This window comes from Strix uralensis, chromosome 8 (assembly GCF_047716275.1).
Source record: "Strix uralensis isolate ZFMK-TIS-50842 chromosome 8, bStrUra1, whole genome shotgun sequence".
In the NCBI taxonomy this organism is placed as follows: domain Eukaryota; kingdom Metazoa; phylum Chordata; class Aves; order Strigiformes; family Strigidae; genus Strix; species Strix uralensis.
Window position 1 is genome coordinate 3,600,120 of NC_133979.1, and position 26,053 is coordinate 3,626,172.

At 49.2% G+C, this 26,053-nt stretch overlaps 2 protein-coding genes across 10 annotated transcripts in view; one reads left to right on the forward strand and one right to left on the reverse strand.

The window, feature by feature from the left end:
* Positions 1-14,508, forward strand: part of KANK4 (KN motif and ankyrin repeat domains 4) — a 35,164-nt gene extending 20,656 nt beyond the window's left edge. For 3 of the 7 annotated variants that reach the window (XM_074875871.1, XM_074875872.1, XM_074875873.1), the window contains 10 exons: positions 1,317-1,363; positions 1,658-1,740; positions 3,178-5,136; positions 6,100-6,211; positions 7,618-7,848; positions 8,436-8,523; positions 8,933-9,152; positions 10,628-10,770; positions 11,694-11,894; positions 13,535-14,508. In XM_074875871.1, coding sequence (XP_074731972.1) covers positions 1,725-1,740; positions 3,178-5,136; positions 6,100-6,211; positions 7,618-7,848; positions 8,436-8,523; positions 8,933-9,152; positions 10,628-10,770; positions 11,694-11,894; positions 13,535-13,786 — 3,222 coding nt within the window. In that variant the 5' untranslated portion in view covers positions 1,317-1,363; positions 1,658-1,724 and the 3' untranslated portion in view covers positions 13,787-14,508. Of the gene's footprint in view, positions 1-1,316; positions 1,364-1,657; positions 1,741-3,177; positions 5,137-6,099; positions 6,212-7,617; positions 7,849-8,435; positions 8,524-8,932; positions 9,153-10,627; positions 10,771-11,693; positions 11,895-12,783; positions 13,247-13,534 lie in introns of those variants that run through there. The other 4 variants (XM_074875875.1, XM_074875877.1, XM_074875874.1 and 1 more) reach the window with 4 other exon arrangements.
* Positions 14,509-21,713: 7,205 nt separating this feature from the next.
* PATJ (PATJ crumbs cell polarity complex component) overlaps positions 21,714-26,053 on the reverse strand; it is a 160,522-nt gene continuing 156,182 nt past the window's right edge. For all 3 annotated transcript variants that reach the window (XM_074875879.1, XM_074875878.1, XM_074875880.1), the window contains exon 45: positions 21,714-24,472. In XM_074875879.1, the coding sequence (XP_074731980.1) occupies positions 24,326-24,472 (147 nt within the window). In that variant the 3' untranslated portion in view covers positions 21,714-24,325. The remainder of the gene's footprint in view (positions 24,473-26,053) is intronic.

Here is a 26,053-nt window from a genome sequence, read left to right on the forward strand (position 1 = left end):
GTCTACCTGAATGACAGAACTAATTGTTTCTTTAAAAGGTTTCGATCTTTTAAAGTATCTGTCCTACGATAACAATACAGCTGGATTTGGCTTTGTTTTCCTGCTGGTCTTTGTTGTAGCTAAAACACATCATGTCAGTGCTTCTAGAAGAGAGTAACAGCAAAACTGCTATACTCTGTATATTTATCTGTGCTGCATATCCAGTTATCTTGCCAGTGCTACAAGAAGAAAGATGAATTGTACAATGCAAAAATAATTGCCTGAGAAAAAGAGAATTTAGAAACTGCAGAGTGGAGAAGACCAACAAGACAGAGCTTCTCTTGAGATGGTGAATGAGCCAGAGGTCTCCAGAGATGGTTCTGCTGGTGGATGCTGCAGGAGTAAAAACTAGGTGAACAAGACTGGTGGTGCTGTATAAGTACGGTGCCAGGTGAAGAGTGGGGTAAAGGTTGGCTGGAGCCTGTTCGTAGCGAGCTCTGGAAGCATGGTCAAGTGCTAAACCCCTCACTTAGGCAAAATCTATAAGCAGAAAAGGAGTTCTGACTCTGTTGATTTGATCACGTCCCCAGCTGCCTGGGGCTGTCTTGACGTAGGCTTTGTGCTCCTTGGTCCTACCCCTGAAAATCTTGCATAGCTCAGGGATGCGCTGGAGAAGCAGGGATGGTCTTCCAAGCTGCTGTGGGACCAGGAACCAAATTAGATGCTTGAAGGAAAATCCTAAACAAGTGACCTACTCTCCAAGAAACCCCCATTTTTTTCCCCTGTAGCAGGAATTAAAAAGACAGACCTTCTCAATCTGAGAAATGTTGCCCTTCTCATGCAAGTCAGGAAGCCTCCTCCAACTGCCTCAACCTCCTTCACCTTGGCTGCCTATTCCCTGTGTTTTTCTAAAGGGCGTGGAGGAGAGAAGCTTCACCCAGGGCCTTTCTTGGTTGTCCCCAGCCTTAATCTCCTCTCGCGCTCCAGGAGGGTCTCACCCATGTCCACATGATTGGAGAGAGCTGGAGGGCAATTCAGGCCAGGCTGGATGTGAAGTTCATGATGTAGGCTGTGGTAGATCTCCACCTGAAGATCTTCCCTGATATGAAAGCAATTTGTCTGTATTTTAGCACAATTTGGTGAAGGTTCTTTATAACAGTATGGACTTGCTCTGAAATAATGGGTTTCATTTGAATAAGATTTAACATAAATTTTTAATCTTTGGTTGCTATGCATTAAAAAAAAGAAAGGTGACAAACCAGTCATTTCTGTATATAGTTTATATCTCTTGCTGTTTTCAGAGATGTTACATTATGTTTGATATATCCCATTTACAGGAGTCAATGAAGAGTCCTTGTGCCATCTATCTCAAGCCCAACAGAAGGTATCCTAAATGTCTGTCTTTCCTCATTTGCAGTCAAAACCATCTGTAATGCAGGGGATGTTTTATAAGAACCAGCTACCTGGGATGTGTCTCTGAAGCATGAGTTGTTGCCACTGGAAAAGGAGCTATTGATTTAAGCAGCTTGAAAGTGCTTAGCAGACACAGTCGGGCTGCAGAATATGGGAAAGAAGAGGGGGGGGTGGCCTGTGAAGAGGTGTAAGGCTTTAAGGAGAGATTAAGTTCAAATGGCTGAGCTTTTTTTTAAATTAAAAGTATCTGTTTCTTTTTTTCAAGGGTGAAACAACTCATCTGCCCTAGCTTGTCAAAGGATGTTTAACTGACGGCCTGCTTAGACCACACCATGGAGAAGACAGACGGTATGGAGGCTACGGGATGTTTGTTGCTCATTTGTTTCTTGAAAAAAAAAACCCAACCAAGCCCTGAAGTAATTTCCTTACCAGAAATACTGTAAATAACCTGTTTTCTATAGATACACAGTAGGGCCCGCAGAGGAAAAATGCATCATTCATGTATTATGCAGACTTCCTAAACCACAGCAAAAACATGGTGACAGCTCTGAGTTCAGCCTGTATTTGTCCTCCCATCCTCTGCAGTGCATAGGCAGGACAGATCCCCCTGCTCCTACCGTCTGGGCTTTGCTCTTGTGCCATATTACCCTACGTCAGGTTTTCCCTCTGTCATCTCTCTGACTTTCACGTGCTCCTCCCCATCAGAAAGGTGGCTGCATCTCAGTGATGCTCTGTGCTGAGCGGCACCGAAAGCCGTGCCAAATTCCTCCGCTCCCTGGGTGGCTGCTGCACCAGGATGGAGACAAAGGGAGCAGCCATGAAACCTGGTTTCTCCTGGTCGAGCTGCTCCTCTTGTCCTCACAGAGCACGGCTTGTTTGCTCAGAGGCACAAAGCAGCCCAAACCACTGTGATTTCAGGGACTTGCTGCATAAAGAAAAACAAGCAATGATGCAGGGGTTTAACTATTTAGACCCTCAAGCCCAAAATGGGGGGGCTGGGAATTTTTGCAGGCTGGATCTGACTCTATGAAGTTGTATTAAACCAGGAGCCTCGGGCTGCACTGCTGGAGCCATTTGCCTGCGACGGCTGGGTGGGCAAACACACCGTCATGCATTTCGTGGTGATTTTCCTCAATTAAAAGCTGTGCTCGGTGTCCTGCAGCCGGTCACCTTGGGAGGCACGTGTTTTGCATGGATGTGGCTGTGTGAAGCAGCCCCGGCTGGTGCTCTCTGGGTCCGGCCTCTGCCCAGTGCTGTATTCATCATTTTCAAGCAATAATTTGTGACCTGGTGTTTTCTGATGAAATAATGCAATGATTTTCCTGCTTGGCGTGCACAGCACTACTTAGGCCCCTGAAAAGTTAAAACCAAACCAAAAGCTTTGAAAAATGTAGTTGTCACAGATTGGTTCCACCTTCTGTTTCTGAGCTGGATTTATTATACATCGGGCAGCTTTTTATACTTACGGAGACACGTAGCTCTGCCTGCAAAACCTGCTGTTTGCTTAATTGCCAATTAGAGCCATGATTTCAGCAAATTTTCAGCTTCCTCAGTGCAACAATTACCTGATTCACCTCTGGAAAACTGGATTGGACCTTTGCACATGTTACTGTGTCTGTGCAGCTTCACCATGAGCCTCCACGATGACGAACTGCAGCTCCCCCCGTCTGCCTGAAACTGAGATGAAAAAAGCAGTAACGTTTGCCCCCTGCTGTAAACATATTTTTTGTTAATTGTTTTGTTGTCTTCAAAATTCAATCATCTCTTTTTTTTGGGTTGTTTCAGCAGATGGCCAGCCACCCAAAACTGATGGGGAGAGGGAGCAGCCCCGCAGCCTCCCCTACTCCGTGGAGACGCCATATGGCTTTCACTTAGACTTGGACTTCCTGAAGTACGTAGATGACATCGAGAAAGGAAACACCATCAGAAGGGTTCACATCCATCGGAAAGCCAAGCAGCCAAAATTCAGCACCCTGCCCCGAAACTTCAGCCTGCCCGAGAACGGCTCCCGTGGGTGCACGGCTGCTCCCAGCAAGAGCTGGACGGCGACCTGCTCCTTCCCCCAGCGAAAGGCGTCCCTGGGGGCGGAGGAGCCCCCCTGTCCCCTCCTGCCCAACGAGTTCCCCCTTCCTGTGGCCGATGAGCCGAGTTACCGGAGAAAAGCCCTTTTGGCGGAGACGTGGCGGCAGGCGGAGCTGGGGCGGCAGGAGGGTGAACTCCGGGGGCGGCCGCAGCTGCTGCGAGCTTCCAGCATGCCCGCTGCGCTGCCGCCCGGCCAGCCCCCGCTGGGGGACGGGAGGGTGCCCTCGCCCCTCCAGCCACCTCCCCAGCACTGCCACGATCAGAGCGGCTCCGAAAGCACGTTTCGCCCTGCACCACGTTCACCCGGCTCCGACAACATGTTAAATTTTCTCCCCCGGGGAATGAGCTTGGAGCAAGATGTGTCCTTGGTACAGAAGGAGCATCCCAGCGGAGGTGGCCCAGGGCTGGTGCAGGTGCAGCCGCTGCGGCAGAGCCAGCATCCTGCAGCACCGCAGCTGCAGGTAGTGATGGAGAGCGGAGGCGAGGAGGGTGATGCTGCCGACGCCAGCGGTCGCTCCGCCTTGGCCGGGGGTGAACCAGCCTCACCGGCTGCTCTCCAGCTTGCAGAGGAGAACATGAACCCTGGGGAAAGGGAGTTAAGTGTGAGTGAAATCGCTGTGAACGTGCTGAAGAAAGCTGAGGAGGGGAGTGTCCAGGCTGGAGAGAACAAGGAGAGCTGTGGTCCTCAGCCTCGTGATGCTGGAGAGCCCGGCGGGGTTGCCGCGCTGAAGCAGCAGATTGCTGCTCTGGAGGAGCAGCTGGGCAAGAAGAAGGAAGAGCTCGAGCAGATCAGGGCAATGCTGGAGCAGCAGGATCATGAGATCAAGGAGAAGGAGAAAAGCATTAAGTTACTGGCCAGCTCCAAAGCTCAGCTGGAAGAGAAGCTGTGTCAGGAAAACACCAAAGAGGCCAAGTTGCCGTCCAGGCGCAGCGGCGGGGCTTTGCAGTGCTACGATGCTGCGGTGAACACCGACCTCTCACAGGTAACCGGGGCCAAGCAAGCCCACGATAAAGGCATCAATGTAAATATCCCAGTCGCCACCAAATCCATAGGATGCAGCGTCTGGAGAGCAGACAATGTGAACACACAGGCGATGGAGCTGGGTGCTCGGAGAGATCAAGGACTGGCAGATGCTCACACCGGTGTCAGTGGAGAGGGACCCGGACATTTTGGTGAAGCAAACATGGAGGCTGGACTTCACGCAGCATGCTTCACCCAGCTGAAGATTGACGAGCACCTCAGCGATGACAATCAAAATCACAGGAATAACTACGATACCCAGAGTCTCGCTGCTCATGCGGTGTCTGCAGAAAGCTATCGAGGAATGAGAATTGGCTCAAACGCGGGTGAAAACAAGGCAGGCTTTGGAGAAGATAAACCTCAAGATGGGCTGGAAGAGGAAGGTCCCCCTGACCATGAGGATCTCCCTGCTGTTGACCCCATCGGCCAATATGTAAAAAAAATCCAGGAGCTTTTGCAGGAGCAGTGGCTGTGTTTGGAACATGGCTACCCCGAGTTAGCGAGCGCTATTAAACAGCCAGCCTCCAAGCTCAGCTCCATTCAGAACCAATTAGTTAATTCCTTAAACTCGTTGCTGTCTGCCTACTCTACACAAGGGCCCGTGGATAAGGAGAATTCGAACACACACTATCAACAGTTGGGTAAATAATATTTGCATAGGTTTCAACGTGTCTGGGCCAAATCTCTTCCCATTTATTCAAGTGTTAAGCAGGGGTGATACAGTGGTATAATTAGTACAAGTCAGCTCAGAAATAGTCCCTCCTAAATATGTATGAGAAAAGCAAGTCTCTGCACATCATAATCTATGTGATCTTAAATTAAAAAAGCAAACAAAACCATGTAGGAGCTGATAAAGCTGTGGCTTAGTTATATGCAGCATCAGCTTCCAAAAGTGGCCGTACTTGTGGCTATTCCATCAAATATCCATTTTTTATTAATTGGATTGGACATCTCAATTTGCAAGAATATGGGACTCATGCTCATCTGGGGTAAATCACCACGGAGTTCACCAGAACCAAAACCAGTTCAAATTAAGTGAGCAACTAGGCTGTGAAAAGACCTGTCCCCACTCACAGCTGTTCATCTAAAATAATCTTAGCTTATATGAAGATGAGAATCCAAAACCGAAGGCTGCCTGTTCACTGTCAGAGGGTGAGGGGGGCTTGCAAATAGATAAGTGACCTATTACTTATAAGCAATACATAGTGAGACTGTTCAAAGTCCAATGGAAAGACTCATCCATGTAGTATTATAGAAGATTTATATAGGAGATTTCCAGTACATTACTATTGAAAAAATAAAAAGAAAACATTATTACAGAACTAAAAGCTACTTATATTCATAGGACACATATATAATTCCCAGTCACTTTCTTTATATTCCCAGTCACTTGGAGACATTTGAGACCCGTATTGTAAATGTGGAAGGGCAGGGTCAGGTTGTGGCCAGGTGCATCTGTAGTTTTGCAAGACATAAAAAGAATCGCCTAAGATGAAGTAAGATGCTTACAGTTACAATTTGTAGTTTGTTGCTAGAGGTTGGGAATAATCATTGATAATTATGGCACATCTGCTTAATTAATCTATGATTTTGTATTTTGCTAGAAACCTCTCCAACCACAAGTCTTAAATCTATCATGAAAAAGCAAGGTTATGGTTTCCATGCAGGAGGCAATGGGACCAAAAAGAATCTTCAGTTTGTTGGGGTAAATGGTGGGTAAGCATCCATTCAGAAGATAAAACTGCCTTTTAACATGTGATGTCCTCTGTATGGCTGAAGAAGTCATTCTTTTTTTCCCCCCTCTTTTCCCCTCCAAACCTCTTGATTAAAAGGCCATTTGAAATGGAGCCTCTTTTCTCCCTTCTTTAATCCAGCACTGATAACCTGTAAGTAACCCTGTAGAAAAGATGTTTTCAGAGCAGTGAGGGACACCCTGGGAACTGACACTCTCTGCACACCCGTCTTTTGGGCCTTCATCCAAAACCCAGTTAGGTCCATGGGAAGATTCCTGCTAACTTTGGTGGGTTTTGGAGGAGGTCAGCATTGCCTGGATGGGCACGCTGCCACTAACCTGCCTCCACGCTTCAGTGACAGCCAACAAAAGTTGGTTCAGGGACTGAGAAAAGACTATTTCAGCGAATAAGTAATTATGTCGTGGTGAAGGAGACCCATATTTTAGGTTGTCCTCCAACACCCAGTTCCCTGCGTATCCAGTATCTAACACTCTTTGGCCTTGGAGCTAACTAGATACAACAACGTGTGCTGTAGATACATCTCTAAGAGCAACACTGGCACATCTTCTACTGAGGAGTACGTGTGCTGGCATGAGAAGGCAGGGCACGTTTCACTGTCTCTTCACTGTGCAAACAGCTATGTGTGCAAGTTTGGGTGCTGGTTTCTGCTGACATACACTTCTCTGACTTCCCAGCTCGATGGCTACTGCTGTTGGGTTCATCAGGTGTTACTCACTCTTGTTGTGTAGAGCTACTTCTACCAACAGTTGCTGAAATGGGTACAACTTGTAGCAAGTAGAGGAGTCTCCACTAGTTTGTGAAAAGTTTTGGGATCCCTCAGCGTGAAATGTTTTGTCTCATGGAAGATATTATTGTTATTAGTACTTTTGGACAACCAGAAGAGAGGTATCTCTAGCAGGGCTGCTTGAATGGTGGACTCAGGTCCGTGCTGGAGCTGCAGACACATTTTTTGCCTAGTGGTCCTCAAGGTTGTCGACATGCCGCCTGTCCCACCTTGCCACAGGGTCTGTGTTTCTTGCGGCTCCCCGTCAGCGTGCCGGCAGCTCCCAGCAGGGAGGCAGCACACAGCCCTTGCCTGGCCACGCTGGGGCTTGTGTGATGGACATCCCTCCCAACCAACGGAGTAGTCCCTGAAGTAACCTTGCCCGCTGCTAATTAACTGCTTCTGTCATGCTCCTGCTGGCTTAAGAAGCCAAAAAAAAAAAGACTAACCCCAAGTTTGGCTGTGGCTCTAACCTTTTAACTTGTGTATCACTCTGGGCTTCATCCAAGGCCCATTGGAGTCAGTGGGTGTCTTCCATGAGTCTTGGTCAAGCCCTGTGGTTGCGGATGGGGAAGGAGTGAATAACATGTGGTGTCCTCAAATAGCTACGAAACTACTTCAAGCGAAGACACAAGTTGTGAAGACAGCCCATCCGACGGGGACGCAGAGAGCGAGGCGGAAACACGAGCCGATGATTTGGAGTCCACGCAGGAGAAAGCTGGAAGTGAAAGCGAGGGGGCTTCATGGGGGACCTCTTCGCAGGAGAGACATGAGGACGATGACCTGCAGGAGCTGTCAGCAGAAGCAGCGCCTTGCACGCAGCACAAGGCTGACAGGTAACCAGAAAACCAGGCAGGGATCGTGCTGTTCATTTTTTTTCTGCAGCCACAGGATGCACGGTGCTTCATTCAGTTGCTCCTACAGGGCTGGGGTCGGGGCTTCATCTGCTTGGTGGAGAGACAGCTGCTGACCTCTGTAGACATGAGAAAAGGCTTTAAAGAGCTAAATATTTTTTGAGTTACTACAGAATCCAATGGGGATTGATTCAGGCCTACACTTGACTGTGGAAAAGACAGTGAGTCATATTAGGTGAGAATTAGCTCATTTCTCCCCTCACATGTAAAGTTTCTCAGTAAAGTTCTTCACAGATTCAGAAATAAGATTTTTTTCCTACATTAAGGATTCTTGTAACAGATGAAGCTGACCCTACACATCAGGGACTCTGGACTTAAACAATTATCTAAGTGCTTAACTTTGTACCTAAAATCTATGTCAAGTTAATGGGACAACTTATGCCCATAAAGTTAAGCACTTGAATAAGTGTTTAATGTATTCTGACCTAAACTGCATGTTCTCCTTCCTGCTTCAATACCTCCTGCAAGTTCTGTCCCATGATGGATTTACAAAAGTATTTTCCCTTTAGATGCAAACCCTCTGAAGATTTCCTTGCCGACTGCCAGCTACTCAGCAAGCACCTCTCAGAAGTCGGGACCACAAGCGACAAGCATCTGGTACAGATATTTTTCAATCTCATTTCAGACGTGGTTCCTGTTCTCTGCTATGTTTAATGGATAAGATTATCCTGACGGTGCGTTGCAGGCTGTGCCCTACCATGCTATGAACAGCGTTGTGAGGAGAGGGGGATGAGATGACCTGAGTCAGTTTTAGAATAGCCAAAAAGAAAGGAAAAGGAAAAAAAAAAAAAAAGAAGATGAAGGCTTTCTGAGCTTACTCATTCAAGCTACCACAGAAAATTCCTTTCCCCCTTAAGTTATAGCAGTAATCCCAAACCCACAAGCTAAATACCGGCTGGGTGATGCCAGAGCACAGGACGAAGTGGCATGGGGCGAGGAGCCAGGGCAGCAACCGGTTTGCACGATGACTACCCTGGGAATAATGGGGAGACCTTGGTGTTTGCAGCGGCATGTCCTGAGCACCGTCTGCCAGGAGTGGTTCCGGGTGTCGAGCCGCAAGTCTTCCAGCCCGGAGGTGGTCACGGCATATCTCAAGGCACTGGGGGCCATCCAGCCCCAGCTCCTGGAGATGGTGGTGAACCTGGCTGACAGGAACGGCAACACGGCTCTTCACTACAGCATTTCCCACTCCAACTTCCTGATTGCAAAGCTCCTGCTAGACACAGGTAGGAACAGCTGCTCTGCTCAGCCATGGCTTTTGTTGGGTATGGGTGTGGAAGTTACTTTATGTCGCTTTTGCCAATGGGGCATGGTCTCACAGGGGATAACCACAGTGTGCAGAGCCAGGCCATGGGCATCCATAAACAGTCCCAGACGTGGAAAACAGTGAATGAGGTCCAGGGTCCTCCCAGGGAGTCAGGAGCAAAAGGAGATGGGACAGGGGTGGGGCTGGGGACCAGCTACAACCTATGTGCAAGGGAGCCATCCAGTAGACAAACAGGGGGCCAAGGTCCATCCAGGAGACAAACATGGGGCTGAGATCCATCCAGGAGACAAATGTGGGGCCAATGTCCATCCAAGGGACAAGCATGGGGCCAAGGTCCACCCCATGGTTGATCTGAAGACCAGCATCCTCCCCCATAGCGTGGCCCTGGGCCCATGGGTGTGGGCAGGGCTCCTCAGGGACATTAAGGCTCATTAGTGCCCTCAGGGTCCTGATGCATCTTGAGGGCTTTGCAGTCTGACTTTGGGGATGGCTCAGAGTCCCTGTGGCCAAGGGGTGTCTCTCCTGGCCTCAGTCCAGGTGCGATGTGGTGGCTCCCCAAGCTTCTTGTAGCAGCAAATGCCACATCATGGCTTGGAGCAGGAGGATCAGATGCCTGAGAGCGTAACAAACCCCCCCAGTGACTCAGAAAAACTCCATGTTAAACTATTGAACTTTCAACTCATGTTGCAAAGAAAAAAAAAATCTCAGCTGAGCTTGTACAGGGGAAAAATGCATGCATGCTCCAAAAGAATAAAGGCACTTTGGTCTTTTCTCATGGGCCAGACAATCTGTTAAATGTTAGGGAAATGGCAGATTATCATACACATCTATAACCCGATTGTTGCCGCAGACACACAGGGAGCCGCAGCGGTTTGTCCCCTTCTGCGGTTGAGTGCCCAAGGCGGCCAGGTCCCCAGGGCAAGGCTGGACCCGAGCCCTCGCCCCTTAGACATGGCTTGTTCCTCATGGTGCAGTTGGAAATAGGCTCTTTGAGGTGAAAAGTGAGTGAAACGGGGCCAGGATGGATTTACACTGCCCGTTCAGTGACGGGCATCTTTCTGCTGCTCCCTTGCTGCAGGAGTCAAAGAAAACAGCCCACAGCTCCACAACTGGCATGTGCCCAAGGCATTAATCGTTGTGTCATCCCCCTCCTTTTTTTAATTTTATTTTATTATGGTCTTCAAAGTTAATTGAGTTGACCTCAGCAATCATAATTAACTGTAGCAATGCGTAGCACCAAGGGGCGTTTAATGCTGTGCTCACAGGACTAGATACTTAACACAGATAAATCTCAATCGTGTATAATTATGGAAACTCCTGTTTCTGGGAATATAAGATGTCTCACATTGTCTAACTCCCTCTTTGCTTACCTTTCCCTCTGGTCAATTCATTGCGGGGCCGTATCCTTCCCCTGGACGGTGCATCTCCCGCCAGGCGTGTGCCGCCTGGACCTGCAGAACCGCGCCGGCTACACAGCAGTGATGCTCACGCCGCTGGCGGCCGCCGAGACGGGCGAGGACATGGAGGTGGTGATGAAGCTGTTGAAGGAGGGTGATGTCAACCTGCGAGCTGCCCAGGTGCGTCCCCACAGTCCTGCTGGTTCTTTGAAAACTGAGCATGGCCCCACGTGGGGTTGTGCCATGGCCCCAGGCAAAAGCATCTGCAAAGTGAATCCTGCTGAGCTCGTAGCCTCCTATTTATGACTGTTGTGTGATGACAGTTCAGGCTGTGGCTGAGCAAAAGAGAATAAGCTTCCTCACCATTGTGTCCCCACAGAGAGCAGGGGTTGGGGACATAATTTGAGTTCCTTTCACTGCATGTGCAGCGCCAGGCTGAGACGCAGCGGTAGACCTTGGGTTGGAGTTGCTGTTTCCCAAAAGTTACAAAAGCAACCTCAGATAAATTGCAGCGTGGCCAGCCGCCAGCTCCTTGTGACGCAAGAGCTGGATAAGCTCAAGTAGAAAAAGGAAGGCTAAAAATTTTGCAAAATCATTTTACTGAGCTAAAAATTAAAGTTTGAAGAAGTGGTACCAAGGAGGAGCAGTGTGGGATGGACCTGGCGGTAGGGGATCTGGGCCAGGTTTGCTGGTGAGCAGTTGCTCATCAGAGTGACACATTTTGGTCTCAGAGTGCCCTCATCCAGCTCTTCTTCCAAACAGCTAGACCTAAGTAAAATCGACTAAGTTAATCTAGACACAGGAGGGTCAGGGCAACCTGTGTTTGGGAGCAGCTGTGGGCTGGGAAGTTTAGCCACGCTGCTGCAAAGACCCTCTGCATGGCTGTGGTGCAAGTGAGCAGATATTTCTTGCAATACCTGCTGAAGGTCCCCAGTGATATTTACTAATAATATGCAATATGCAATAATATACATTATTTTTATATATATATATGCAATAATGACATTCATTATTATTATTATTATATATAAACAGTCTGAATGAGCAGGACAGTAGGAGGCTGGTGGGTAAGGAGTGTTCAGCCTTCCCCTCTGCGGTTGCAGGGAGGCCAGACCGCCCTGATGCTGGGGGTCAGCCACGAGCGGGACGACATGGTGCGAGCCCTCCTCTCCTGCCAGGCTGACGTCAACCTGCAGGACGAGGAGGGGACGACCGCCCTGATGGTGGCCTGCAGGCAGGGCAACGCCGACATCGTCCGGCTCCTCTTGGCCCAGCCCGGCTGCCAGGTCGCGCTCACGGACAAGGTGAGGCTCCGGTGCTGAGCTCGGTCCCGTACACAACCTCACAAGCACTAGGCAGGTAAAGCTCTTGTGGGGTCATGCTTTACAGGCAGCAATCCCTGAGTGGTGGTTTTTAAGTGCAGAAGTATGGTTTCGGTCCACTTTCTTATCAGGGGACCACTTTTAGGAGAACCCCCCCGCCCCCGGTTTTGGTGCTTGCTGTGCAGTGGATGGGGTGGCTGTGGTAGCATCCTGCATCCCAGCCGTAGCCTGGGCAGGAGCACAGTGGGGAAGAGCCCAACCTGGTGTAAACCTGAAAAAAAGGATGAAATCCTGGAGATGTGGAATCAGCAGAGCTTCGGCTCCAAGAAATTAGCAGCAATTAACTCTCCCCTGAGAATGGATGCTTCGCCGCGAGGACACATGGGCCAGGGCTGGGAGCAGCACGGCCGGGCAGTGGAAATCTCCCCTGCACAGGCTCGCGGCAACAGGCCACGTGGCTGCGTTTATGGTTATGCAATTATTTTCTGATTAGACTACAAGTTTGTCTAAGACGTGTGGGACGGCACCGGGACCAGGAGCAGGCACGGCCAGGATATGTTTTGTGTGGTTGAGGTTAGGCCCCAAAATACTATGGGGGAGGTTTGCAGGATGGTGACTCATTTTAAAGGAGGGAGGAACTGCAGGGAAGGTGGTTTGGGGTCAGTAGCTGGGCTCGAAGCTGCCCTGGCCGGCTCTCTTCGTGCTGGAGAGCTGAGAAAAACTCGTCAGTGGGCAGGTTGCAATCAGCCTCCCTTAGCAGCGATGGGGCTAAGAAGTGGAGGTGGTGGAGGCTGGAGCTGGGTGAAGGCTGGAGCCGGGGCGAGATGCAGGGATTCGGGCGGTAACGTCTTCGCCTCCTCCCTCCCCGCAGGGCGGTAACTCGGCCCTGTCGCTGGCCCAGCGTGCTGCCCGTGGGGACATCGCCGCGCTCCTGCGAGCCCACGGCGAACAGAGCCCGTCCCTCTCTGCGTGACTGAGCGGGGAGATGAAACCAGGACGGGGAGATGAAACCAGGACGGGGAGATGGGAACAAACAGCTCCTTCTTGTAACAGCCCCACTGCTCGCCTCGGCGGCCGGGGCCAGTATGGCGGGTTTCCATACGTACAGGGGGATGAACCCTGTCAGTTATCTGCACACATTCCCCATGTCTAATTCTCCTCATTAACCCCGCTTACACCCCCTAATCTATGCACATTGCCACAAATGACTCTCCTACATGCTCATCCTGGTATAGATTTGGCAGGTGAGCGACCGAAACAAAGGAGAAAAGCACATTAGAAAAGCAATACTTAGTCTTTTGTAACCTTAGATTATGGTTGTCCTTTTAATCAACTACTTAACTGTATCTCATTTAACTTGTAAGTTTGTGTTCTAATATTTATTATTAGCTCTTCTCTACGTAGTGGCAGGCAGTGATTATTCAGTATATGTAACAACAAACACAAGCTGGATGGATTATGTAAAATATAAAATCCTATTTATGTTTGCTTATGTGGGTCTGATGTAAGAATTAAAAATTAATGCTCTAGGAAAATATTTGAGTATACCAGACCCAAACACACAGACATTGTTTTGCCTGTATTCCGAATTACCATATGGCTCTTTATTTTTTCTAATTAAGTTTGAGCTAACGGGGAAGTGTAGCCCATTGACATGCACCGTGCATCGGCACACGCGATGCTCAGGCACAGCAGGGCGGATCGAGTTATCCCGAGCACGGCACGAGATCACAACGGATTCCCATCCCAGGATGCATTCATGTTGTCCCACAGTTTCGTGGGGTGACTTTGCTGACAGATGCCTTTTGGGCAAGCATCTGCTCTCCACTTTCCCCCGTGTTCAACTTTCAGATGCCCAAACTACTCCCGTGTAAAGCCAGGCTGTGGTTTAGCTGCCAGAGTCAGCTGACACCAGGGGCCCCGCCGCCGGGCACCCGCAGGGTCTGTCCAGCATCACCTCAAATCATACACAGGGCAGGTTTTTTTTCTCTTAAATCCCTCTGCTGCTGACAGAGAGGGAAGGAGGGCTCAGGCCCCACTCTTCCAAACATCTTTACGCTGTCATTAAGTCACAACATACCAGGAAGTGCTGTTTCACGAGGCTGTGCTGCATCAGGACCCAGTGGATGCTCTCCATAGGCTTTGGTGGACCTGGATGCCATCACCAGTTGAGCTGGTGCTTAGCACACCACCGTAAAAACAGATCTACTTACCATCGCTAAAAACAAATCTCCCTAGTTAGCTAATTACTTTTCTTCTTTGTTTCTAAGCAGAAGTTAATCCTGGACTACTTTGGTTGCTTGTAAGTAAATTCCTGTCATGATGAAGTCTCTCTTGAGCTGCCTTTTCCCTTCCCTGTTGTAAAGCCATTGCTGAGAGCCCCTGTCCTCAGGCTGGTAACACTTACTGCCTTGCAGGGAGGGGAGAACAGTCCCTGCCCTGTGTTTTCCACTGAAATCTGCCATCGGCTCCATTTTCTTTCCTTTCTTTGTGTTTTCAGTGAGAAGCATTCATCATCTCAAATGTTTATCTGCCTTTTTTTAAACTCACAATGCAGTTACCTCCTTTACATATAAATAAACTCGAGTTAAACCTTTACCTGCGTTGGCTCCCGTGCGTGTCCCCATGGCCGTGGTGCTCTCCTGGTGCGAGGCAGCAGGGATGCTCTGACGGACAGACAGACTGACCCCGAACAGCCACAGGGCAGGGAAGGACAGCCCTCAGCCCGTGGCGACTGCACATTGTGAAATCCATAATTTCTGAGGTGTTTTTTCAGATCAGTGATCCCCTCCAGGAGGTCCCAGGCCCCAGCTCACCACACAGACATGGCAGGGTGGGCTTTTTGGCAGGAATTGCCCCGATTTGTGTTCCTGAGTGCTCAGTGCTCATCACCCAGAGCCAGCGTGAACACCCATTGCACCATTGCCGGGCCCCAGCTGCAAACAAAAAGAGCCATAATACCATTTTGTCACAATTTTCACTGAGTTTTTTTTCCAGACATCTCTGGAACCGCTCTCGCAGAGAGGAATTTCACTCTGACTCTCGCTGCTTCCCAGAGGGAGGTGAACTTTCTTGGCTTCAACATAATAAATGTGGGAGATTTTCTCTAAGGATCAAGGTGGCTTTGGGAAGCGCCTGCCTCCTCCTGCCTGCGGGATCCCTCGGGATATCGAGCTCACCATAGTGTGATTTAGGGACAGGGTGCATTATTTTGGGGCTGTGCTGCGGCTCAGCAGCGAGGAAGCACAGACTTTGCTGCCTCCCCCTGCCTCCTTCCGCATCCCCCTTTCCCTCCTGTTCCCATCCCTGCAGCCCAGGCTGGTTAACTACATCCCCAGAATGTTTATTTTCATTCCTTTGCCTTATATTTCCTCTTTTCCCCTTGAACCATCTCCCCGGGGAGGAGCAGCTCCCACGGGGTGACCCCCGGCGCAGTTCCTTCGCTCATGTGGACCCTGACCCCGAGGGACCGTGGATGGTTTGACGCTGCCCTTGTGCATCCCCAGTGCCCAGCATCACTCTGTCAAAGTACCAGATTGCACAAAACCAACAGAAAACCGTCTGCAGGATCTCGGTGCCATGAAGCGCCCAAGAGCCAGCCTTAATTTATATATTTTGATATCATGGTAGAGATCAAACTAAATATAGGCAAGCAAAAACACATCCCCAGTGTGAGCACTGTACAATACAAATGGAAACAATTAAGTCACAGCAAGGAAAGAAATTAATTTAATGATCTTTACAGGCTCACCATCTAGGAGCTGATTAGCTCTGAAGGGAAAAGATGACGAGGAACTCAGCTGAACATCATTTTTCCACTCTCCTTATGGCCATTTCTAGTGTGTCCCTTTCTTTTGCTGCGAGGAGGGGAGCAGGGACTCGACAGTCTCATCCAAAGCACCTCCATGGTCGCAGAGAACCACGTCGCCCTGCGTAGCCCTCAGCATCCGTACTGGGACTGAAAATGGGATGGCTTCCAGAGATGCTCTGTTTTTCCCTCTAATTTACTAATAGCCTTCAGAGAAAGCTCTCCGCCACCCAGACATTGACCCCCACCCCACATGCACGTGAACCCGTTGGGTGTCCCCGGGGATGCCGGGATTGCCTGAGCGCGATGCTGGACAGCGAGTGCTTCGGTGGAAGAACGGGGATGGGAAGGGGGGATGGTGGTGCCAAAGGGGAACAACAACCAGCTCCACCCAAGGACCATCCTGAAGAAGAGGACACTGGATGCCTGGAAACATCCAGGTCCAGGTTGGATGGGGCTCTGAGCAACCCAATCTAGTTGAAGATGTCCCTGCTCATTGCAGGGTGGTTGGACTAAGTGACCTTTAAAGGTTCCTTCCAACCCAAACCTTTCTATGCCCCATGCCTGGAGACCTCACGGCCGGCAGGCTCCAGCTCCATGGCAAACACTGGTTTGGAAGCAAACGTACAACCCCATGGCACGTGACCACGCAGGAGCTGCTCTGGGGCATGGATCCCCTGGGGAGCAGAGCCTCCAAACCCCCTGGGGCTGCCACCTCCGCTGTTTTTCCCCCAGTTCTCCTCTGTGCGCTGGCGCTGGACCCGGCCAGAGCCACGTGAGACCCTCTCACCCCAGCCAGCTGCCTTCTGCACGTGGTTTGGTGTCGATACCCACGCCGGATACAACACACAAAAGAAACAGCCGGCGGCTTCCCCCCTTCCTTGCTGAAAACCAGATGATTCCAAATTGTTCCTCCCACCGCTTGCGAGCTGCCAAGGCGCGGGAGCGATGCCTCCCTGGGGACACCAGGGTTGGGAGGCAATATCCAGAAATTTTGGGGGGAGATGAGACATGGAGACGCGGCCACGCTGTGCCCCCCCAGAGCAGGACAGCCCCCACGGCTGCCCCTGCGCTGTCCTGACATCAGCTGCAAGATATGTGAGGAATGAAAACGCCTGGTCCGTGGCTAAACATGCGGTTCCTGTGACCCGGCAGGCCCAGACAAAGGACTGCCTTGTGCTCAGCGCCTGCATCCGTGGGGTGGTGAAAACATCATGGGTCCCTCTGACTGGGAAAAGGATCAGCAAAGGGGGCTCCGAGACCAGATAGTGCAGAAAAGAAAAATAATTGCAGTAATTTGCTAACATTGTCCAGGCTACTTTAATCGTTGCAGTTAGCTTTTGTTAAAGGTTAACTCATTTTTTGCGCTGTAAATACCAGGTATCCTCAGCCCACGGGGGAGGACCCTGGTCCCTCTGGTAAAGCAGGAGCAGGGCCAGGAGCCCTGGGGGGAGCAGGGCAAGAAATCTCCATCGACTTCTGAAACGGGGCCATGGCCACATTCAAAGCGCAGGGAGAGAGCAGACCACCTCGCACCCGACGCACACACAGAGCCCATGCAACTGGTGAACAAAACCTCCGCGGTTAATTAAATTAGCAGGCCGTTCCCAGGCAGCCGGGACGTGCCTTGGCTTCGCTCCTTTGACATCTGCAGGCAGCTCCCGCCCGCTGCCTCCCCACGTGGGGTGACAACTGGGTGCTGGGATGAGCCTCTGGAGGCTTAACGCTGGGGGAGAGGCAAAACCGATGACCGGCAGCTCTCTCGGGTCCGAGTCAAAGCACAGGGTACAAACCACAATGAATTCTGCTTTTTCTTTCCAATCTTGCCCAGAGAAAATCCGCACCTCTCAGTTTATCACCCAGAACTGCCCCATCAGCAGCTTGGATAGTGTCAGTTCAGTGACTATCAGCAGAATTTAATATTCTTGGAAGAGATGAATGCCTCTGTGGCAAAGGCAGATTTATTTGCTGCAAGGGAGTGAGCTGCCACAGGGGCAGCACGTCAGGCACATCGACGGCACCTCTGCTTTGGGGTCCGTGGGGTGAGGCTGGCACCTGTCTTGACCCTGCTTTTGCCAGGGATGGAGGGTAGTTATCAGCACGGGTGAGACAGGCCATGATTTCATTTCCTAGAAATCTCTCGCTGTGGCACCCAGGTATCTGCTTTTCACAGCACCCACCTATTTGCAGGGGAAAAAGCCTGCTCAGAGGTTTGGGAGTTTGTCTTTCCCGGTCTGGGCTGAGAGGATGGAGCATCCTCGGAGCATCCCTTGGGGCAGCCACTCTGGCAGGGCCACCAAGCCCCAGGTTGAAGGCACCAGAAACACAATATTTTGTCAATTGCTCCATCTAGCGCCATTTCAGCAGAAAAAGCGGTGGGAGCACAATGCCTGGAGCCGGTGCAGCCACCACAGCTGGGGCCTGCACAGATGTCCCTGGCTGGTGGCTGTAGCCGTCTGGCGAGGATGTGCCAGGTCCCTGCCCTGGTCCATCCAGGTGCTGGTGACATCCCCTGGTCCTGCGCTGGTGCCATCAGCTGCCTCCCTGTACGCTGCGGGGGTGGGGGGGGGAAGGAATAAAAAGAAGGGTAACAGAACTACTAAGTGTTTCCTGAATAGTTGAAAATATTCATACAGAGTATGAATACGGAGTATTATGTTTTCAAGGGCAGATGTTTCCATGTAAGGGTTTATAGCCCCATTTTGAGAAAGATGAGAAAAATATGATTAATGAAGCAAAGGCTCTCGGCCCTGGGTCTGCAAGGTAAGAGCGGATTTCAGAACTGGCAGGGTGGGCTCCAGCCATGGAGAGAGGACCACCAGCTGCTGACACGCCACCGACACCCAGGTGCCACCCAAAGACCAGGGCCCACGTACCCCCAGCACCTGTGACCTGCGAGGGGGACGTCTGGCACGGCAGGGGTTAAACAACACAACCTCACGCTTTACCCCGCACAGGGTAACACCAGCAGCCGTCTCCATTTGCTACCCCACTCCCCGATTTAAAAACCAGCAATATTATGTTTGCCCACATAATAATAATTTGCCTGGGTTTATCTGCTTCCCTCAATGCAGCAGTTTAACAGCTTTTTGTGAGCGTCAGGGGTTGTGCGCTGATTCCTGCTTCTCTGGCAGGAGCAGTAAAACACCCAACTAAGAAACAAACCTGGCAGGCACAGTCCCACAGGCACTTCTCACCGGATAAAGCAGCTTTCCAGCAAGCAGCAGACACCAGGCCAGGATATCCTCCAGCAGAAATCCTGCAGAGACACCGGGGCAGGGACTGTTAGCGACGCCAGCAAGGGGGGTCACCTGTAACAGGGCCTTTCTTCAAGCCCAAACGCAGCTTGGAGAAAATGCTAAAATTAGATTTTTGGCATGACTGTGCTGCAAAACACCATCTCCAGCACACAAATCCACCCTGTCACATAAGGTGAGCTCCAGTGAAGGCCTTCGCTGAGACCCCAAACCCTGTGATGGGTCATGCAATGGGCTCTGGCACGGGGTTTAGCCCCATGAGCTGCGATGGGAGGACGGGGAGGGGGGTACCGCAAGGGTCCAGCTCAGCCCCAGGGGCCCTGCACACAGATTTCAGCACGCACATCAGGCTGTTGGTCCTCGTTTTCCTCTCGTGGGGATGCCCAGGTGCGGCGTTACGCTCTCGCTGCCTCCCATCCGCAGTGAGATTTGTGCTGAGTTTGCACTTTAGGAGCACCGCTGCACACAAGCATCCAGAGTGTCCTTTTTCCTTGAAAAGAAACAAGTCTGTAAAAAAGCCCACCTGGCAGAGAGGGGCAAGGAGGGAAGGATAGCGTATTGCTGTTTAGGGGAATTTATTTGCAGCTCCTTTTCTGCTGCATACAAATAAACCAGAACCTGCAGCAAACAAGCTCCCAGAGCGCCAGGAGAAACCCATCTTCTACGCTTATGTTTATTTTCAACAGATGGCCCGTTGTACCTACACATCAAAGTGTTAAAAAAGAAGAAACGAGAAAAAAAGCCAGTGAAGGGCTTTATGAGACAAAAGAGCCCATTCTTGTTCAAAGTGCAAAGAAGTAACCCTCCCAAAAAGTACATTTTCTTCAGGAAAAAGGAGACCTTCGAGGACGACTTCTTTTTTTGGTTTACCTCCTCCTTGTGGCAGCTCACTGGTGAGTTTGTAAAAGCAACTGCAATGTTGTGTCATTTCTAGAGAGAAAACCTGTTTCCAAGGATGTGATGGAAAGGAAAAGCGGAGCTCAGCAGGTCTGCAGCCAGCCCAGGGCATCCCGGATGGGAAGCACAGCAGAATAACCCCGTGTCATTGCTGTTTTGATTGGTATGGTTGCTTTGATTAGGATGTGATTTTTAATTTTAACTGAGCAGTTACAGAGACACAGCACCTACAGCAGGGGCTGCACTATCAGGAATGAAGAGTTTTTATGCTGCCAATGTGTATTTTCCTTTTTGTGCAGGAATCTGGAATAAACTCTGCTTCAACCCCACCAGACTTGCGAAAGCAGCAGAGACCTTGGAGCCCGCCTGGACAAAGCTGAAGGCAAAGTCAAGGTGATCCTTGTTCCTTTTGTGGTTGGGATGTTGCAGAACATGGTGTGCTCTGATTTGTTGCCACCCTAAAAGGTCCAGCTGTCACAGGATCGTGCGTGTTAGAGAACAAAATGTCCATTGCTGCTATGAGAAAAAACAATGACCATGACAGTATTTAACCAGAATGTAAATACAGCTAAATTATGGATGTAGAAGTGTGAAACTGTGGAGAAAGATGATAATGGAATTATATATCAATGCTCAGCACAACTGTAAAAACGGATGTTTTATACATATGTAATGTTAAATTAATTCATTCCAGTTCTTTCAGGCAAAGGTACATTAACTGCTCCATCTCGGCATAATCATATTACCTCAACAGACTCTCTATATGTCATACTTCCAGGGTCGTAATTGCCATCTGATTAATTACAGGGAATTTAGAGGCATTACAGCAATTCCTTATGGAGCAGAGCAATGGGACACAGTCCCCTCACTCCTGCAGGCTGACTGCTGCCCACACCCGCCCACCGTCCGCTGCCACAGATCACGTCGCTGCCCGAGCACCGTCACAGGCTGCACCCAGCAGGTACTTCCAAAGCTCACTGCTCGGCAGTGGGGATCATGCCTGGACAGACTTTGTTCCCTGGCAAGTCACATGGTGGGGAGGACACAAAAACTTGCAGCATCTCAACGCCAGCCTTTGGAAGGAGTCTAAACACGGGCGTAACGTGCCCTTTTCTCTGCAGAGTTTGCCGAGAAATGCAAACAGTCCTAAGATGGCTCCTGGTGTCGTCAAGGATATCTTTGATGGTGTCACTGCAAACTGCAGGTTATTCCCTGTCTCTCCAGGTGAGGAAGCTGATGGAGGGACTGCAAACAGCACGCGGCTCTTCTAAAAGGAAAAGCTCTGACAGCTGAGTCCTCAAGCCAAGCAGGAGAACCCTTCCCACCCATACATACGAGTTGAAATGGTGGCAAGTGGCACCTCTGAAGGGTTGTGAGCTGCCTGTGGTATAGATGTTCCTCCTGCAAGTATCCTTCGTGTTGATTTTGATTCCTCCTGGTACAGTAATGATCCCTCGGCACCTGTCTTCATCCCCTGGTTTTGCTGCCCGAGCACCAGATCCCTGGTCTCTCAACCGAGTCGTTTTTGTTGATGTTCCTGATAAAAACTACTTACCAGGCTAGAGCCACCCAGACGGTGGCTGCACCCTTCTGCTGGGGGGCAGATGGTCACGGGGTGGCTCCCTGTGACTGTCTCCCTCGGGAGCAATGCTGCTACCTGTGCGCAGAGCCTCGGCGGGCTGTCACCACAGCCGGCTGTCACCACAGCCTTCCACCACACCACTTCCCCAGGAAGGGCAGTCACCGGCCCTACTTGGAAGAGCAAAGACATCTCATGCAATAGAGTTGAGCAGCAACTTAAATTAAAAAAAAAAAAAAAATTAAAAAATGCACAACTACTTATGTAACTGAGCTTTATTTAGAATCTTCGAAGTCATAAAATGTCTCATTTTACTGATATACGTAAACATACAATCAGGAGGTTTAATTGCCTTTTCCCTTGCACAGAAATAAAGTTTTAAACAAACCAGAACACCTCAACCCAGACAAGCGTAATGCAAATTTAATTATCTAACTTGGTCCTGTACATACAGCACACGCTTCTCCGCATGGTCACTGGTTTATCAATTAGTTGCAATATAATTTTTGGCAGTAATATATTCAACACACAAAGTGCAAATTACAAGAAGCAGAAAATGTTCTCTCTCATTCTGAGCAATTAGAAGTGCAAAATATCTCAGCCCATAAATTCTATTCTTTATGTATATGAACAGTATGTGCATAATAGGCTAATAAATAGCCGTGTAAAACTTCATAGATTAAATGTGGCAACATCTTAAAGTAGGAATGCAGCGGTTATAAAAACATAATCAGGCAGAGGAATCATTACATTTTGTTCATAAATTCCATACAGTATTTCTGAGGGTACCTCTTCACACTTCACCTAGCCACCCTTAACTTCTGCATGCCTTGGATACTTTTGCAACCAAAGGCAGTTTGTTAAAAATTCTCCAATTTGCTACATCTGGACATATTTCTGTGTATCTACAGTCGAGGTTCCAATAACACTTCACTTGGCAAATCAAATAGTACAGTGGGAATCCATTGAAAACATGAAGTCTCTTCCAGGCACTATTAACAGCATACCCACTAATTGTTCCAGCAGGCTAAATGCACTTCGTGATTACCTAAAGAAAACTTTTCAATGAAATAAGGAAAATCGTTTCAAAGAGAGCTAATCACAGCTCGCTTGTTTCAGTGTAGTTCACCTCGTTTCAGTACCTGTTCTCTTACGTAAAATGGGCAAATACCCACTCCAGCTAAAACATACCGAACAACAGTACCTTTAACACAAACCCTGTGCTTCTCAGTTATTATACTGCAGATTTTGAATCTTCTTTCCATTTAATTCGAGGGATTTTTCGTATAAGATGAGCAGCCAATTTTGATATCCCCCCCCTTCATTTCTCCCAGCTACATCATCGTTATAAATTATACCAAATAGTCCAAATCAGACTGGGCTGCTTCCTCTAAAACCCTACTGTTCCTCTGGATAGGAAGATTAAACCACAATGACTTGCATTGCCATTAATCTGCCTGCCAAATTCATTTGCTAAATCACTAAGGCCACGGTCATATAATCACTGCAGGAATGGCTGCGACACGTAATCACGTTGTGAACTTCTGGCTGAATGTTCCCTGCATCCCACCTCCACCGCGCAGAGCGGGACAGGCTTTGGGAAGGCTCCTCGTGGGCTTCAGCATACTCTTGCCTGGCTTAGCTTAAACCAAAAAAATAATTGGGGGCTTCGACTGAGCCGTCTGACTGGCTGGAAGGGGCTGAAGAACTCTCTTCTGCATGCTCTGCCCTGGGGAGGGTGGGCACGGCAGCCAGCCTGGGGTTTGGTATTATCCAAAATTGAACTCCAGCACCCCCAGGAGAGAAGCATCCTCTGTGATCCGTGAAAGCCTCTTCCTGTACTATCTGATCTTGGGGAGACTCCTGGAAATGTAAAATGGTTTGCTGGTTTGGATTAACTTCATCTATCCTTAAAGACAATGTGCAGAGGGACTCCTCACCATCATTACTAGAATTACAGGATCACATTGCCGAAGCAAACTTTTGTCTTCATTAAAGTTTCAGGATGAACAATTATGCTGCAACTTGGCACAACAACAACAACTGCCTTTGTATGCAACATGCCTGGCATATATCAGCACAGTTCTTCCTCTTTAAAAATATAATTAGAATAGAACGAGATAGGTTGTTGTTGTTCATGCTGCCTAAATATCTGAAAAGGCTCAAACATTTTAAAAGCCTAAAAAAATAAATTTCCCTCTCCCCTAGTTTATTTTTCATGCTAAAGGCTGCAAATTGACACATCACAGTAATTACCTCTGACTAACTTCCATAGACCTACCCAAAGAGATAAACATGAGAAGTTCACATTTGACTATCAGACTTACTGTGCCGAGCACAAATAATTTCCCAGAGGAGAATTTGATATTTCATCATTTGGAACAGTGGTAATTTAATTACATTGCTAATGTTTTCTGGCATACTTGAAAGGACAATTAGCATAAGTAAATCATGAGTGAGATGACAAGTCACTCGGCATTTATTTCCGCTCATCAGATGAGATCAGTTGATGATCTAAATTCTCTTTTGTGTGCGAACTGATTCCAGGTTCAGCAGTTGTAACTGGCGTTCAGACTAGTGGGGATATGTATAAATAAAGTAAAACGGATATTGTTCTTTGAAGTTTCTTAATTAAACTTGTCCAGAGAAACCTCAAAAGCCACCAGAAGTAGGGGAGGGTGGGGAGAAAGGCTGATAAATGGGGAAGGCTAAATGAAGCTCGAGATGCACACTACCCTTTCTGGCAATGGGGTGAATATTGATTCATTTTTGCCAGGGTTTGCTTTACATCCTGCTCAGGGCTGAACAGGACTATTATAGCTCTACTGATGTTCTAAAATAATTGTATTTATCTCTGCAAGCGCAATGACATTCACGATAACACTGTTAATGTTACAGTTCCTTTCTGGCGCTTCAGAATAGCTACAGCTTGCTCATGAGTAACACCTTCCAAAGCTTCCCCGTTAACTGCTAAAATCTGATCGCCGCGCTTCAGTCTGCCATCGTCCGCAGCTGCTCCCTGCAAACAGCAAAGTGAGTCGTTAGTGGCTGGTAGCACCGAGCCCTCCCGCCTCTCATAATGCTGATGGATGAAATGAGGAGGGATGCAGCACTGGAAATCCCACCGTAACCGGGTGGGGGACATGGGAAATGACAGTGCTGAAGTCTCCCTGAGCGCTTCAACCGTTGCCCATCGCTCAGCCAACCCTCTAAGGTCTGGGGCAGCGCGGGCAGGTGATACCACTGGGAAGAAGGGAATTGGCTCATCCCTGAAAAAAATGCAGTGTAAAGACTAGTTCTGGCTTTTATGATTATGGAAATGCTTATTAGAGAAGTATTTAAGTGTACTCCGCAGCCAGTGCTGAGAAACAGGTTAAAATGTGGGGAGGGAGAGGGACACAGAGCTCATGCAAGCGCAACAGCCTGGGCATTGCCCCAAGCCCTGGATGGAGCTTAGCTCCACTGAAGGTCCTGAGAAGTTCCCACAGAGCTTTAGAAATGGCTGTTCTCCTCCAGAGGCCTCAGTGCAGCTCTTTTATCTAAATCCTGAGCCCTGCCCTGCCCACAGGTCAGCTCATGGGGTCCGTTTCTGCTCCATGGCCCCACCAGTGACTGCAGCATATTCTAGCTTCGATTTAGGGTTTCTCAGCTGTGCTCACATCTAGAAACTTGTATATCTAAGCATCAGTTTAAAGACATAATATCTTCCCATGTTAATAACTGAAAATTGTAAAAAGATCAGATATTTGTGGTTTGAGTCCCAGAATTGCAGAAGCAGAGAAGACATGACTTCTACTCCACCTTCAGATGAAGTTTTCTTAATGACGTCATCTACCCTGCCAGAAGTGCTGACACAAGTGACAGCGAGTAGGCACAGGACAAACAACTGTGTGTGACTGACTTGGAAGTTACTTTATGGAAAGTCTCCCTAATTCCCACTGTTTGCCTTTCCTTCTCCCCATTTCCAAACTCCCTTCACGTGGCCGTGCCTGACATATCTTGCTGGCCCACGCTGAGCACATTTCTAGCAAGGGACATTTCTCCCTCCACACCAGTGGCCCTTCTGGGGCTGTCTGCCTGGGCTGTTTCTTCCTCAGCCTTGGTGGCCAGAGCCACTGCTGTACCTGGCTGGGACCACCAAGTCCTCCTCTGACACTCAGGGCTGGGGTCAGAGATGGGCTGGACAGTCGTGCTGTGAGCGGCTCCAGCACACGGGAGTGGAGTACTCAGAGAGGCATGAGGGAGAAGCTGGAAGCAAGGGAGAACAACCACAGCCAGGACCGATGTGTAAGCCAATTCATTATCAAGGCACAAGGTATGACATTTTCCTCTTTCCGTGTTTTTTCTCACCGAGGCAGCTATCTGAGGCCAGGAGCTTATTGCCTGTTTTGCAGCTGAAGCTCAGCCACAAAGATACAGCACCTCTGCAACCATCTCCTCTCCTGTACAGTGGGAAAAGGGATACCTCCATACCTCTTGCAAGGCATTTTGAGATTTACAGATATAAAACTGCCTTATAAATATTTTGATGTATAAAACCAAGTTCTCCAAGTACACAGAGCAATTTTGCTGAGATAAAGTATCTTGTTTCAGCCATCAG